The 16,678-nt window shown below is 32.7% G+C and overlaps 1 protein-coding gene across 1 annotated transcript; it reads left to right on the top strand.

The window, feature by feature from the left end:
• Positions 1–2,089: 2,089 nt before the first annotated feature.
• LOC145635383 (putative GPI-anchored protein At1g61900) lies at positions 2,090–7,349 on the top strand. Its single transcript, XM_081686663.1, has 8 exons — positions 2,090–2,786; positions 3,912–4,079; positions 4,168–4,755; positions 5,344–5,589; positions 5,736–5,747; positions 6,413–6,556; positions 6,706–6,750; positions 6,927–7,349. Exons 1-8 carry the CDS (start codon positions 2,720–2,722, stop codon positions 6,992–6,994), a joined length of 1,338 nt encoding a protein of 445 aa, XP_081542789.1. The 5' UTR covers positions 2,090–2,719; the 3' UTR covers positions 6,995–7,349.
• Positions 7,350–16,678: the final 9,329 nt, after the last annotated feature.

Genomic DNA, 16,678 nt, shown 5'->3' with positions numbered 1-16,678 from the left:
ACTGTATTTAGTTTGTTAACGGGACGTTTAGACCCTTGGCTTAGGTTGTATATATATATACCTTGTTTATACTCAATGCAAACTAAGAATACACATTTTTGACATGATATCAGAGCCTACCTAAACCCTAAACACTGACAGGTACTCCAATCGAGCAGAATCATACTCTGGCAAAATCAGAGACACCTCCTATTACAAACCCCAAAATGTAACGGCGTCTTGTGGGCCATTTGATCTATTTGTCTTTCACTAGCCAGACCTCATCTGGCATACACAGTTCATCATATTCTGTCCCAATTTATGCAACAACCTCGTCAGGATCATTGGGAGGCGGCCCTTCGTACGGTGCGCTACTTGAAGGGTTCTCCGGGTCAAGGGATTATATTGAGTTTAGATTGCAATTTACATTTGACAGGTTGGTGTGACTCGGATTGGGCTAGTTGTCCTTTGACGAGACATTCGATTACTGGTTGGTTGGTGTTTTTTGGTGGTTCTCCTATATCTTAGAAGACTAAGAAATAACGGGATATTGTTTCTAAATCTTCGATCTGCTGATCAATGAGGCAAAGTATCGTTCGATGTCTAAGGCCATGGATGAGTTAAAATGGTTAAAGGCACTACTCTTAAGCTTAGGAGTTTTGTGATAGTCAATCTGTGTTATATATTGCGCAGAATCCGGTTTTCCATGACAACACTAAGCATATTGAGATTGATTGTCATTATGTTCGGGATGCAATTCAGGAAGGGATCATAAGTCCGTCGTATGTGAAGAACGGATCAACTAGCGGATATTTTCACTAAGGCGATAAGTAAACACCAATTTTTGTATTTACTTGACAAGTTGGGCACTTGTGATTTGCATGCTCCAACTTGAGGGGAGGGGGGGGTTAAGCCGGTACATATATTGTATTTAGTTTGTTAACGGGCTACGTTTAGGCCCTTGACTTAGGTTGTATATATACCTTGTTTATAATCAATGCAGACTAATTGAATACACATTCTTGACAAAATTCTCTATAATAGTTGGACGTGCTCATACTTTCTCCATCACTCAATTTTGGTCGAGTATTATACTTAAATTAGTTTCACTTGTAAATGCGTACTTTCAACCCTCAATAGTAAGCAATAGTTATACATACATATACTCTTTTGATGTATTTGTTTTATTTTCTCATTTTTCATACCAAAGAGTTATCCAAGTATTTTTCAGTGCTCATCTAAGCTAGGTCAATAGTCGCCTCTAAGTTGTGGTGTTTGTTTTACTCAATCTTCGGCTTTACTCAATGGTTGCTTTGGGAGGTATTCACGTTTGGCGTACTTCCTTAACCTATACATTTAATGTCGATTGGTTGGCTGGTTGTCAACAATCTCAACACAAACACAAGGCTCAAAATCATCTCCATTTAATGTTTTTTGACAAAAAGACTGCTCAAGTGGGTTTTCTAAACAAGTCTAGCCCAACACTATGGACCCAAATCACACCAATGGTGGGACTAGAGCTAGTGTACTAATTGTTGAGTAATTAAGAGTAAATATATGTACGAAAATGGATATGGAGATGGAGATGGATCCTATAGTAAATTGGTCGTGTTGGTGATTAGTTGATCACTAACAGTTTAAAAACGTGTATTAGCATTCTACAAGATGTACACTTCAAATCACGTCTAATTCGTACAATTTATGTCATGTTAATAGTTATGTATAATAGATGTATGTCTCAAATATGAAATATTTTGCTTTCCAATTTATGTTAAGTTGTCACATTAAATTAGAGAAAGTCAAATTTATAAAGCTTCATACTCTTGAATTCATTTTATTTGTGTAAGAAGTGTTAAATTCAATTTTATTCAACAAAGATAAGCATTTACTTTTTACTTTTTATTATCACTTTCTTGATTTTTAAAGATCCATATGAAACCATTATCAATTGAGTTAGTAATCTAATTGATCAAATAGAATAATGCCTTGCTCCTTTTAAATCCTACACTACATTCCGAGAAATCATAGTAAAGTCAACTAGGACGGTATATTTTTATTACATGAATAAATTAAAATAATCCCCTTAAATCTATTTTGTTCATCTTATTTAAGCGGGGAGACAAAACACATTTGGAAAAACAAATAAAGACGGATAGAGTAATAATAAAATACTCGTAGTAAAATATACAATTATCTATCTATCCAAAGGCGGATCTATGTTGATCGTTTGAAATGTTTGAGTTGGAGGTAGAGGCAGGCAATTAATGGGAGCATTAAATGAAACAATGCTGTTGTATATGAGTTAGCGCACCTCTTTATTTCCACCATCCTCCATCTTATTTTCCCCCTAAAAATGTGTTTTTTTTTTTTTTTTTTTTTTTTTTTTTTTTTTTTTATTTTTTTATTTTATTGGAAAGATTTTCTTAAAAATATTTAATTTAATTTATTCTGTGTAAAATAAAGAGGTCCCCAATTTCTTCCTCCAGCAAAAACCAGCTAATTTTGCTGAAACTTCAGCTGACCCCACTTTCAGTGTTTACTCTACTGCTGCAAAAACCAAAAACCCCTCTTCATTTCTTGTTCTTCAATTTTTAGAACACTTTAATTTGTGAAATTACCTTATATTCAATTCATTTTTCTTTCAGAAATCTTCCCTTTTAATGCTTTGGGTACCAACTAATTTCTCTTGTTTTACTACTTTTGGCATTTTTCTTGTGATTTTACCAGTTTTTGGGCAGGAATGAGAGGAGGGGTCTTCACTTACTTCATCAAGCTTCAGTTTTTCAGCTCAGTTCTTGTATTATTCTGTAAGTTTTGCTGATTTTCGTACTTTTTAAGGTTGATTTGCTTGCATTTTAGCTTTTTTTGTTCATTTCGAGGGTGCCTCACTTGGTAATCCAGAGCCTACTAGACTCCGACTAATCTGGATTAGCCCCGGGTTAATCCCCAAGGGGCCGAGGGGGCAAAGCTCCCCCAATTAGGTCTTATTGATAGTGACCTAGTTATGAGTAATATTGCAGTGAATTTCAGATTTATGTGATGTTCTTTGCAAATGAGGAAATGGGTATTTCATTATTTTGGTTATTTTTATAAAATGTGGTTTGGACCTTTAAATTTTGGTTTAAGGTAGTTGTTATTTCAAGATTTTATAGCTTTGGTAGTATGTGCTGTACTCTCGTTTCAGTCCAGATAATTTTATCTTATATTGCTAAAAATTTGTCTTGGACAAAATATATTTTTTGTCTACAAGTGAGCTTAATTCCCTTTCAAGTTTTTTTACTAGTTTCTATTGTCTTGTCTTACTTGTATTTCTTTAAAGATTATTATTATTGAGTACTATAAATTTTACTAGCATCTGTATTGGATTTGTTTGTGTTTTCTATTCACAATGTCACATATTTATTTTTGTGCTTAATGTTTCAAAGGAGTAATATTCAGGATAGTGTTGACTGTTGAGGAGAAACTTATGTAAATTGGCCCTTTCTTTTCTTAGAAGGTTCTTTAGAAAATGCTCTTGAATTTTGTTGGACTATGTCAATTAAGTGGTTAATCCAATATAAAAACCTTTGTTGTATACGTAGAGAGCATATGTACTTCAATTATTGATGAACTAAGCTTACACTGATTGGATACTTTACAATGTATGAAAGATCACCACAGATTCCTAGCTTTTCCTTCGAATTCTTGACTTAGTATTGAATTGTATGTGATCTTAGCTGAAATCGTTTTGTATTATCATTTATAGTGGAATGCTAAATGAAATTATGCGTTGAAGAATGCCTAAGTGAGATGAAAACTGCAAGTCCGGTTGAAACATTGGATATTTCTGTTGTGTGGCTGTCTTTAGAACAGCTTCATATAATAGATAAGTGTTAAAAAAAATTCTGTAATACTACATAGATTATTTAAGCTTACAGATTATTCTTCTACAGATGCCACTGAATTGTATTGTACCCCATTGAGTTATTTCGGAGATCCTGCCCCGGATGGCGGAGACTTCTTACCTATGTCGCCATTTGGGGCTCCTCAGCCCCTTCTTCCTTTTCTGGCACCTTCACCTTTGACTCCATTTACAAATAGTACAGTGCCCAAATTATCAGGTAGATACACAATAACCAGCTTTTCTTGATTTCCCAGTAAATGATGCACATTCCACTGAGGTATCAACTAATATACTGTTCATTGTAGGAGCATGTCCTTTTAACTTCACTGCTGCTGAAAGTATGATGGGAATTACAGCCACTGATTGCTTTACTGCGTTTGCTCCGTATTTGGCTAATGTAGTATGTTGCCCGCAATTACATGCCACCTTAGTTATTCTTATGGGTCAGTCCAGTAAGAAGACTAAGTTGCTTGCCCTGAATGAGACACATTCTAAGCAGTGCCTATCTGACGTTAATCAAGTATTGGCGAGCCAGGGTGCAAATAACGATCTTCAGCAGATATGCAAAATTCGAGAATCCAATCTCACTGAAGGCTCTTGTCCTGTCAAGGATGTCAGTGAATTTGAGAAATCAGTGGACACTTCTAAGCTTCTGGCATCTTGTCAAAAGATTGATCTTGTCAAAGAATGTTGCTCCCAAACTTGTCAGAATGCTTTATCAGAAGCTGCTAGAAATCTCAGCTCGAAGCTTGGTGATCTTAATGATGTCCCTCAGCTTTCAGATATTGATGATGATTGTCAAAGTATTGTTTTGCGGTGGCTGGCTAGTAAACTCAATCCTTCCCGTGCAAAAGAAGTTATAAGAGGGTTGTCAAATTGCCATATCAACAAAGGTGAGAACTGTGCTTGATAGTTGTTGTAGCAGAGTTTAATTTTAGCTTAGGAAGCTAGGTGTAGGATCCTGAAATAATGCTTCATTTCATTGGAATAATTATGCATTAGAAAAGGTGTCTAAATGTTTACAAATGAATCCGAGATGTGATTTTTTTGCCTTGGAACTTGAACACATGCGGAAAGATTGTTTGTTACTCACCCAGTAGGCCGGCACAATCTAAAGGGATTAAAGATCTAAAAAAACCTTGTGTTTGGAAGTTCTAAACAATTCTAGTGTCTTATCTTTTTGCTATAATATTGCATCTGGATCAGTATGCAGAGTCGTAGAATGACTTGTCGCTGGCTTGAATTAGTACCACTAGAAGCTGTGATGTAATTTACCAAGTCACTGTTAAAAAAAAGGACAAGAGGAATTGAACATTGTTGGTCATTAAACAAATGCTGTGAAGAATAGTCTGCTTGTATGATTTTTTCATAGCGCTATCAAAATACTCTATTGCATTATAAAAGTCAGAATTGCCAAGATAGAACAAAAAAGAATAGTCTGCTTTTCATCGATGACCCTGTGCATCTTTTCTCATCTCCAGTGTGTCCTTTAACTTTCCCTGACACAAGACATGTTGCAAAGAAGTGTGCGAATGTAATAAGCAACCAAACTGCATGTTGTAGTGCCATAGAAAGCTATGTGAGTCACTTGCAGAATCAGAGTTTTGTCACCAACTTGCAAGCACTCAATTGTGCTGCTGCGCTTGGATTGAAGTTGCAAAGAGAAAATGTTACTACTAATGTGTACGATCTTTGTCATGTGAGCCTCAAGCAATTCTCTGTACAAGGTAATTTGTTCATGCATTACTGCTTCCAATTCTTTATATCAGTATCAATAACAGAGCTAACCTTCATTTCTTCCCTCTTTGGGCCTTTTGCTTCTTCATTTGGCCTTGTCGCACCGGCTTGATATGATATATGGCAATCACACCAGCTGGAACACAAGGTAAATGCTGAAATGGTTGATTATATAGCTTTGAGAAGATGGTCCTGTATAAATAAGTTTGGTTACTTTCCCCGTTTTAAATCAGTAATTTTTTCTGCATTATCTTCACCTGGATGTGTGTAGCAACTGATTGTGGCACTTGCCATGCTGAGTTGCTTTCTCGATGAGTCATTTAACAAGAAAAGAATATATAAATTATTTTATATACATTGCAAATTAATGAGTTAGAGCCTCCCAACCCCATTTGGTACAAACTTAATGTGCAACTTTCTGCTGCTCAATATGAGTGAACACACAAAGGAGGGCAGAATTCTTTTTCAAGCAAGAAGAATGAAACAGATGTATACCAAAAGTTTATGCTGCACTACTGAATACGTATCTAGTCTGTTTGATGGAGGGCTTTTTAGTCACTTAAAATTGCATGCGTGTTTATTTTGTATTCCATTCTTAGATAATCATAGATGAAACCATAATTACCCAAAATTGTCCAAAATCTCAACTCCTTATGTGCTAATGCAGTATTGCGTAATGCATAAAAATCTTTAAACCTAAGGGCTAAGGGTTACCATTCTATTGCATTATTGGATAACTATAGTCACTTATGTCATCTATCCTCACCTAGAATCCACTTTTTTTGTATCATAATTTGATATTTTTGGTTCCAGAATCTGGATGTCTTCTGCAGAGCTTGCCTTCCGATGTTACATTTGATAAGACATCAGGGATAACCTTCCTCTGTGATCTGAATGATAACATTCCGGCTCCTTGGCCCTCCGCACTTCAGTTGCCAGCTTCTTCTTGCAATAAAAGTATGCTTTGTCTACTGTATGCTCTTTTGTTTAATGCTGAATTGCTGATTATTTGGCTATTGTTGATAAACAAGATGTGTTTTTATTGATCATTTGCATTGCTTATCATCAATTAGCTGCTCATGTTCATAATTCGGTTTTCCCTGCAGCTTTAAACATTCCTGCTCTTCCTGCAGCAGCTTCTGGTGAAACTGGTGAGTCAGGCATCTCGTTATTTTCTAGTTCGTTGGGTTTAAAAGGTTAAGATGAGTGCAACATTACCTCTTATGATTGACAGTTAGATGGGTAGATAATCTAGTTGGATACATCAGTAATAATCAATCCGTGATACTCTTTGCTGATCTTTAGTTATATGATTTACGTGTTTCAGGTCTGCATAGCAAGCATCATAGGAATTACTTGCTCATGGTCTTCTCATTGATTATGATTCTATATTGAGCTGGACTATTAACTCCAAACAAAAGGGTTGTTGCTTGTACATGGAAGAAAAGCAGAGATATAAAATTTGAGGGAATTATGGTTCAACTGGGACGGAGCAAGTTAATTATACGCGATGTTCTATCGAATATCCTCGAGTACCCAGAGGCCAGAGCTACTTAGAGGTTAATTCAATTTATTTCTCATTGTAGTGATAGTGAAATTTCTTCCAAAGATTTTGTATAGGAAGTCGAGAATACATGAAAATATTTGCGTTGTAAAACAATCATAATACTCCTATTGGATACTGTAACTCACCTGTAAATTTAGCAAGCGAGTAATCTACGATATCTTTATTCGGACATGTTAACTCTAATTTATTCATCCAAACGTACTAAGATATGCTTAGCTGAATTGTTCTGAAAGAATAGTAACTATACAACTTACTAGTTACTACTATGTAATAAGTCAGAATGCTAGACTGCTAGTACTATGTACTAGACTAAGAACACTGGCATCGTTCTCTTGTTCGTTTTGTTCATGGCTCTGCTGCCCTTGGCGCTGATGTATAGTCTTCTTGTTAAAACAAACTAGAGGGAAGTGCTAATGCAGGATCTTTGAGAAGCATCTCTAGTTCAGATTCATCCATCTCTTGCTGGTAGCAATCAGAGGCAAGCGTATTTAGAGGCTCTGGTACATAAGCTTCTTGTTGGACACAACCAGAGGCAAGTGTATTTAGAGGCTCCGCTACATAAGCTTCTTGTTGGACACAACCAGAGGCAAGTGTATTTAGAGGCTCCGCTACATAAGCTTCTTGTTGGACACAACCAGAGGCAAGTGTATTTAGAGGCTCCGGTACATAAGCTTCTTGTTGGACACAACCAGAGGCAAGTGTATTAAGAGGCTCCTGCACATAAGCTTCTTGTTGGACACAACCAGAGGCAAGTGTTTCCAGAGGCTCTGATGTATGAGCTTCTTGTTGATCGGGACCATAACCAAGTTTTTGTAGATACGCGTCTAGTATTTGAGGTGAAAGTTTCCCTTTTCTACAGAGATCGTGAGCTTCATCAACACTGACGGTAGTAATGTTATGGATGCTAGACCTCTTAGTGACTTTCGGACAGTTTTTCTTGTTACAGAACTTTTGGGCATGGCTGGCTACCTGGGTTGCAGACCTTGTTAACACAACCCACCTTGATATGCTTTTCCAAGCACCCAATCCATAAAGTTCCAATCCAATTACAAACAACCTGTAATAGGAAAATTAAAAATTAAGGCGGGTTTAGGATTTTTATTTTAGGTTGTCAACATCCAAATAGTATGCAAAATAAATACTACCTCCATTAATTATTATGTGCAACAAAGGAATATTTTATATCTCGCAAATAATACCCCTTTGTTGTACATAATAATTAACGGAGATAGTAATTAAAAATAAATACGTAGTAAAAGAGTAGGGTAACAAGATATACTTACATACAACAAAAATCCAAGGTACATTTAAGCATTATATCTTCACAAAATATAGTGTATCATAAAACTGTAAAATAATATTACCTGATTATATTACATGAAATAAATTTAACATTGATGATGTGTCATAGATTTATGATCAAGAATTCAATATTATTAATGTGTGGCGCAAAGAGTACAAAAATTTTTAAGGTAAAAGAACTGCGTAATAAACATTAAACATTGATGATATATTAAAGATTTATGATCAATCAAGAATTCAAGATTATTAAATCATGGTAGAAAGTACAAAATTTTAAAGGTAGCCACAAAAAAAATTAAAAAAAATAATAAAAAAAAATAATAAAAAATAAAAAATAAAAAAAAAACCTAGTCTCTCAAAGAGTACGTAAATACTAATAAAAAAAAATAATGAAACATCATTGATATATCATAGATTATGATCAAGAATTCAAGGTTATTGTGTTTGAGACAATAGTGACTATATATAATAAACTTTTAAAGAAAACCTAGTCTCTCAAGAAAACTAAAAATTAACCCTAGAATATTAGATGAAATAAATCAAATACCATTGATCAATTATATATCATAGTTTATGTTCAAGAATTCATCAAGATTATCATTGAAGAGTTAAAATTTGTACTCCATATAATTAAAGAATTTAAAGATTAATGATGATCTATATTAATTGTAAGTGATGTAATTAACATTGATTAATTATTCTATTCAATTTCTAAAACCAAAACAATAAAGAATAATTAAGCCGTTGATCAAATTTCATCCTACTACGTAGTAATAATAACAACAATGTACGTACCTGTGTTCATCCTTAGACCACTGAGCCCCCCCTTTGCTGCTATTCTTTTTCTTTTTATCCGGATGGGTTGGGATAACGCGACAACTATTCTCCTCCTCGTACCAACGTGGTGGGAAGTAATCAGCCAGGCCAGCTTCGATCCTCCCAAGGTCGTACAAAAGTTGGTCGAAGTGAAGTTTAACCTCTTGCGGAGTTCTTGATTGGCCGAGAAGTTCGGAGATTTGTTGGAAGAAACTATTTGCGTCCATATTGTAAAGATCATGCAATGTAAGACACTTTTCAAAGTTCTTGTTTTCTTCAGGAGTCCATTGTATGTAATCTGAGTTTGATGTTGATGGAAAATTATTAGTAGAAAGATGCATTTTTTTTTTTTTTGCCTGATTAATTAAAAAAAAAAAGAAGTGCTTTAATGAAATTTAATGAGCTCAATAATCTCAATTTGATGTATATATAGACACAAGTCAACCCTTTGTCAAAACATAAAAAGGTAAGTCAAACCTCCAAACTGTCTAACCTCCTTCAAACCCTAAGCCTATTAGGATACGGCTGTATTAAGGAAAACTTTAAGCTTAATAAGAGCTTAGTTAGTTATGAATGTAGGTTTTTTTTTTTAAAAAAAAAATAATAAAATAAAAGATATTATTTTATTGATCAAACCCTACGCCTAAGCCTATTATTGATCCAATTGGATTCTTGTACGGACTACGTTTACCTATGAAAAGATATAATTTGTGAAAAATTTAATTTCTAATTTTTATTATAATAATAATAATTTCATATTTTTTTTGGTGGGATAGTGGTAGAGTTTGTTATATACGACACTCAGGTGCACCATACATTCAACTAACTCAATTATTATTATTATTATTATTATTTTAGGGAAAACCCACGGTTAGTTTTTGCTCATTGTTTGATGATTATATGAAAAACAATCATCAAAATAAGAACAAAATACTCATGGGTGTACGGTATACCTGGGTGTATATAACAACCTCTAATTTCTAATTTTTATTACTTTAATAACTTCATTATAAATGTAACGTGTCTGACCCTTTCTTATTATTAATTTATCTTATGTTTTTGTTATTGAATTTATACAGTAATATATACTTTTAGTAGGTTTTTTAAAAAAATTAGTAAAAAATTGTGTGAGATAAAAAAAATTTTAATCCTTCAATTACAATTTGATGAATCAAATGGAAATTTTCTTCACGACTACAACAGTTCAGTAGACCCCTCGTCCAAGAAAACTATAAATTAAATTAAATATTTATTTTAATTTGAATTAAATTAAATATTTAATTAAAATTAGACATAAAAAAATATACGTTCAGACTAGATTATATTATCATACTTAAATTTATATTTAATAATTCAAATTAGACCAGGTAAAAAATACGTTTAGACTAGATAATATTATCATATTCAAATATATAAATATATAATTCAAATTAGACAGGTAAAATAATACATTCAAAACTAAATCAAATTCATCAGATATTTAATTCAAATAATAATACTCTTGATCGAGAAATCATTGATTGACCGAATAACCCAAGTAACTCCAATCACACGGTGTGGCTAGCCATATATGAAACTTTGTGCTTTTAACCATAGCGTTAATTTATTTTACACTTATTATACATTTGACCTTCTTTGTTATTTACTTTGCGTCGTATGCATATACACTTTTAATTTATTAAATTTTTTTATATTTTTTTATCTTACTAAAATATGGTTGAAAATATTAATGTTAAAGTATATACATTTATTGCTTGTAAACCTAATTTTTTTTTTCACCCAGATGCTCACTCGCATAGAGGATAGAGCTATAGCTCGTCCGCTCGTCGTAATTTTCCAGCTTCGTCAGTTTTCGTAAAACGGCCATAACTTTCTCGTTTCTTATCGGAATTGGGCATATGACCTATCGTTGGAAAGCTCTTGAACCAAGCTATCATCTCCAACTTGAACACCTCAAAATCACTTGTAGTTTGAGAGATATCTATGTTCAAAGTCTTCCCTACTAGATTTCGAGTCACAATCTAACACATACTATATGAATATATGACAAGCTAAGATATGTTTTAGAAAAAGGAAAATTTGTCAAAAATAACACCACCTTTCACCGATCTTCCAAGAATAGAACGATATTTGGATTATTCCAAAATGAAACGACCTTTGATACATATTTGCCAAAAATGAAACGTAACCGGTTGGTAACCTACTAAATAGGTTACTAGTGACACGTGTCACAATCTCATTCGTCAATTTTTTAACAATTATTTTAAAAAAAAAACCTTCAAATTTTTAAAAAAAATGCTTAAAAAAACACTGAAATAAAATAAAAACCTCCCATCCTCTCCTCTTCGTTCACTGGGCCACCTTAACCCACCACCCTCACCGCCTAGTCTCTCCCTCGTTGGCCCACCGTCCCACCCCACCTCTAGTGTCGCACTCCACCCAGCACTAGCAGCCAACCCTTGTGTCGCAAAAAAACACCCCAACTCCCTCCCCCATTCACGAAAACCACCAAACGCCCCTTCCGTTTCAATATGATAGTCTCTTATGAAATCAATCACATAAAACATAAAATAAGAAAAGAAGAATATTTGGAAACTAACATTAAAGTAAAAAATACTTCATAAATTGTATTGTATTATTTAAACTTTTTTGTGTTTTTTTAGGAAACCGTCAACCATAATTGAGTAATTCAAGGGAATAATTTTTTTACTTAGAGTCAAGTCATCAATTCACAATCAATTAATTTAACCAATAAGAATTCAATAGGTATAAAATAAGAAATAAAAACTAAGTTAAAAGTGGAATACATTCAATATAAGTAGATCTTTTTGAAACGCCCAAAATAGCATATGGGACTAACATATGGAAACTGAGGGAGTATAATAATAATAATAATAATAATAATAATAATAATAATAATAATAATAATAATAATAATAATAATAAATACGGAGTACTAAAATAACAATCACTAACATCATTTTTTTTAAAATGGTACACGTGTTAGCTTCTCCTTAATTTTTTTCCCGCCTAAACTTTTTTTTTTCTCTTCCAATTTTCTTTATTTATTTATTTTTTATTTGATTATATTTATTTTGGAAAAGCTAAATATTGACTTCAAAATACTTTTATCTTAAGTTACATATAGCTAATCTTAAGGAAAACAAATATTAATACTGTATATAGAGCTGTCAATTTAGGTAAACGGGTCGGGTAAGAGTGGGTCGGTCAACTCGGGTCGGGTCAATTCAGATTAATTCCATAACCTATGCGGGTCGGGTTTGGGTTGGGTCATGCTTGAGTTGGGTCACGTCGGGTCATACTTCTTATCGCGTTTGGGTCGGGTTAATAACAGGTCGGGTTACATTCGGGTCGGGTGAACAATAGGTCGGGTTTAATTCGGGTTAAAACGGGTTAGGGTAATTATCGGGTTAGAGTCGGTCCGATTCAAGTCAATAATTTGCGGGTTAGAATTAGGTCGGGTCAATATCAAGTTTGAGTCGGGTTCGGTTCAAGTCAATAATTTGCGGATAGATTATAATCAGGTCGGGTCATTTTCAAGTCGGGTCATTCTCGGGTTCAAGTCGGGTTCGGTTCAAGTCAATAATTTGCGGGTTATAATCAGGTTGGGTGATTTTCAAGTCGGGTCATTCTCGGATTCAAGTCGGGTTATGTTCAAGTCAATAATTTGCAGGTTACAATTAGGTCGGGTCATTTCCAAGTCAGGTCATATTCGGGTTCAACTAACTATAAAATAATAATTATCATTTTTATCAGGCTAATTATTTCCTTTGACTATAATATATATGACAATATACTAGGGAAATATAGTCTATAATTTAGAAAGATAATTATCTACTTTGACCCTTTCTTTTGTTGGCCTGGACCGACTTGGTCTCCTATAACACAAAATGCTTTGATCAACAAATGCTATTTGATAATCCTTTATTGAAGTCAACCCTTGAGGCCTTGACATCTGAAGTACTCCCTCTGTTTCACATTCAACTTTGCACATATGTCGATGAACTAATTTGATTTTATTTTTATATAACTAAATATTAATGAAAATTATATTTAAAATTATATTATGAAATTACATATGAATACCTATGTGACAACATAGGTTATGATAAAATTATGGTTTATTATGTTAGTGAAAATTTATGGTCAAAGCTAATACATGAGTATAGAAAAAAGTTCAATATCCCAATTATTATTTTAGTATGAAAAGAGTAATGTTTACTAATTTATTCCGAATGGAATAAATTGATTTTTACTTGACATGTCTTTATATAGTAACTAGATGAAGCCCGTGTGATGCACGGTTTGTTAGTATTTTTTTAAGAAAATATTTTTCATAGTTATGTGATTTTTGTTACTACGTATTATATTAGCTTTAAAATATTAGATAAAATTTCTAATCTCAAAAGATAATATTTTGTATTTAATTAATTTAAACTTTAAAATTTCATTCGTCAATTTTGCTAACGTGGCATTTAAATTATTTAATTGTAAAATAAATTAATAATCTCTTATTTAATTGGCTACAACTTAAATTCATAATCCTACATGGCGCGCTAAGAAAAATAAATCCTACGTGGCTCTCTAAAAACTCGGGGAAAAACTCCTCTTTATATATACTAGTTTTGTGCTCGTGCGATGCCCGGGTTGTTTATTGAATTTTAAGATATATTTTTAATCTATATGTCAAATTTTAAAACATATTATTGATACAAAATTAGTTAAAAATTGATGTGTTTTTGTGAGGATTTAAACTTGTAGACATGTAATAATGACTAATAATAATAATATTGGTGAAAAATATTTCTTGACCCGTAACCTGAAATAATGACTCTGCCTAAAATGATAGGTAACTCGACCTGATTTACAGGTCTACACACAGTAATAAAATTATATTAGATTGTGAAGTATATTATTTTAATTGATTAGAATATATTATAAACAATGGATGTGGTACATTTTGAACTAATTCCTTCGCTCCAGAAAAATATTGTGATACAAAAAATAAATTTATATGATAATTTATGAGAGTTATAATCTAATTATTTTTTCAATAAAATTATAATTTAATTTGTATTATATTAAAAAAATAAAATTTTATGATAGATATATTGGTATTTTATCAAAAATAAAACTCTAAATTAACAATTTTATCCTAAAATTCTATCCAAATTTGATTGAAATAAAATTCTAAACTAACTTTTTTATCCTACGAATTGAATTCTATATAACAGTGTCACTACCTGGCTAAAAGTTTAGCTTTATATATTAGTTATATGATATATTAGATTTTTGTGATTTTTTTTTTCATGGAATAAACTAATTTCAAATTAATTCAATTTATTTCTCATTGTAGTGAAAGTGAAATTTCTTCCAAAGATTTTGTTTAGGAAGTCCAGAATAAATTTAGCATGCGAGTAATCTACGATATTTTATTTGTATTCGGCCATTTTAACTCTAATTTATTCATCCAAACGTACTAATACTTTGCCCTAGCTTGGCGCTGATGTATATAGCTAGGCTTCTTGTTGAACCCAATTAGAGGCAATCAAGTACTTCTAGAGTGTTCAATACGGGGTCTTTGAGAAGCATCACTAGAGACTCATCCATCTCTAAAGACTCCGGTGTACGAGTCTCGTGTTGGTGGGCACAACCAGAGGCAAGTGATGTTGTTAGAGGCTCCGGTACATAAGCTTCTTGTTGGACACAACCAGAGGCAAGTGTTTCTTCTTGATAGGGATCATAACCAAGTTTTTGTAGATACGCGTCTAGCATTTTAGATGAAAGTTTCGTTCTTCTATAGAGATCTTTAGCTTCATCAACATTGACGGTAGTAATGTTATGGATGCTAGACCTCTTTGTGACTTTCAGACATTTTTTCTTGGTAAAGAACTTTTGGGCATGGCTAGCTACTTGAGTTGGAGACCTTGTTGGCACAGCGGACCTTGATATGCTTCTCCAATCACCGTGTCCATAAATTTCAACTCCGATGATGAACAACCTACAATAGGAAAATCAAAAGTTAATGCAGGTTTAGGGTTTTTTTTTTTTTTAATAGGGGATTAAGGCGAGTTTAGGGTTTTTATATTCAGGTTGCCAACATGCAAATAGCTAGTATGCAAAATAAATCAACAATATATATTTTCAGAAAAAAAAATAATAAATAAAAGAGTAGGGTTACAAGACTTATATAAAACAAAGTATTTATTTTTTTCCAAATCAAAGGTAGGCTTCAAGCATTATATTTCAATTAAAGTACACTGTAAGATCATAGATTTATGATCAAGAATTCAAAATTATTAATGAGTCATAAGGTGCAAATTAAGAGTAGTTACAAAAAATTTTAAAAGTTAAAAAACTGTGCAAACATTAAACATTGATGATATATCAAAGCTTTATGATCAAGAATTCAAGATTATTGAATCATGGTGGAAAGGGACAAAATTTTACAGATAACAAAAAAATATGTACATAAATATTAATTAATAAAATAATCAAACATTAATGATACATCAGAGATCTATGATCAAGAATTCAAGGTTATTGTGTTTGATACAATAATGACCATATATAAGAAAACCTAGTTTCTCAAGAAAAAATAAAAAAAATTAACACGTAAATATTAGATGAATTAAATAATTTAAATCAAACATTGATCATAATCAATTAAGTATATCACAGTTTATGTTCAAGAATTCATTAATTCAAGATTGTTATAGTAGAGTTAAAATTTGTACTCCATATAAAGATTAATGATCATTATTAATTGTAAGTGATGTAATTAACATTGATGAATTATTCTATACAATTTCTAAAAGCAAAACAAAAAAACAATTCAGCCATTGTTCAACATAGTAGTAAATAACAATTAGGTACCTGTGTTCATCATTAGACCACTGAGACCCTTTGCTGCTATTCTTAATCTTTTTATTCGGAGGGGTTGAGATAATGTGACAACTATTCTCGATCTCCTTCTCATCACACCAATGTGGTGGGAAGTAATCAACCTGGCCACCTTCGATCCTACCAATGTCGTACACTAGTCGGTCGAAGTGAAGTTTAACCTCTTGCGCAGTTCTAGATTGGCCGAGAAGGTTGGAGATTTGTTGGAAGCGAAGATTCTCGTCCATCTCGTAAAGGTAATCCAATGTAAGACATTTTTCAAAGTTGTTGTTTTCTTCAGGAGTCCATTTTATGAAACTTGAGTATGATGTTGATGGAAAATTATTAGTAGGAAGATGCATTTTTTTATTTTTTTACTGCTTAATAAAATAATGAAGAATGTCAATGAAATTTAATGAACTCAATAATCTCATGTTAATGTATATATATTACAATAAGTAAGTGAAAACTTTGTAAAGTAAAAAGTCAAC

The sequence above is a fragment of the Chenopodium album genome, chromosome 6 (genome assembly GCF_948465745.1).
Source record: "Chenopodium album chromosome 6, dcCheAlbu1.1, whole genome shotgun sequence".
NCBI classification, from domain to species: domain Eukaryota; kingdom Viridiplantae; phylum Streptophyta; class Magnoliopsida; order Caryophyllales; family Amaranthaceae; genus Chenopodium; species Chenopodium album.
Note: the sequence above shows the minus strand (reverse complement) of the source record. Positions and strands in the feature narration are given on the sequence as shown.

Bases quoted from the DNA above. Each gene is read 5' to 3' on its own strand.
- LOC145635383 (XM_081686663.1), top strand. From the start codon at position 2,720: ATGAGAGGAGGGGTCTTCACTTACTTCATCAAGCTTCAGTTTTTCAGC. The intron at 4,080-4,167 runs GTAGATACACAA...TGTTCATTGTAG, and splicing joins TACAGTGCCCAAATTATCAG to GAGCATGTCCTTTTAACTTC. The intron at 6,751-6,926 runs GTGAGTCAGGCA...TACGTGTTTCAG, and splicing joins AGCAGCTTCTGGTGAAACTG to GTCTGCATAGCAAGCATCAT.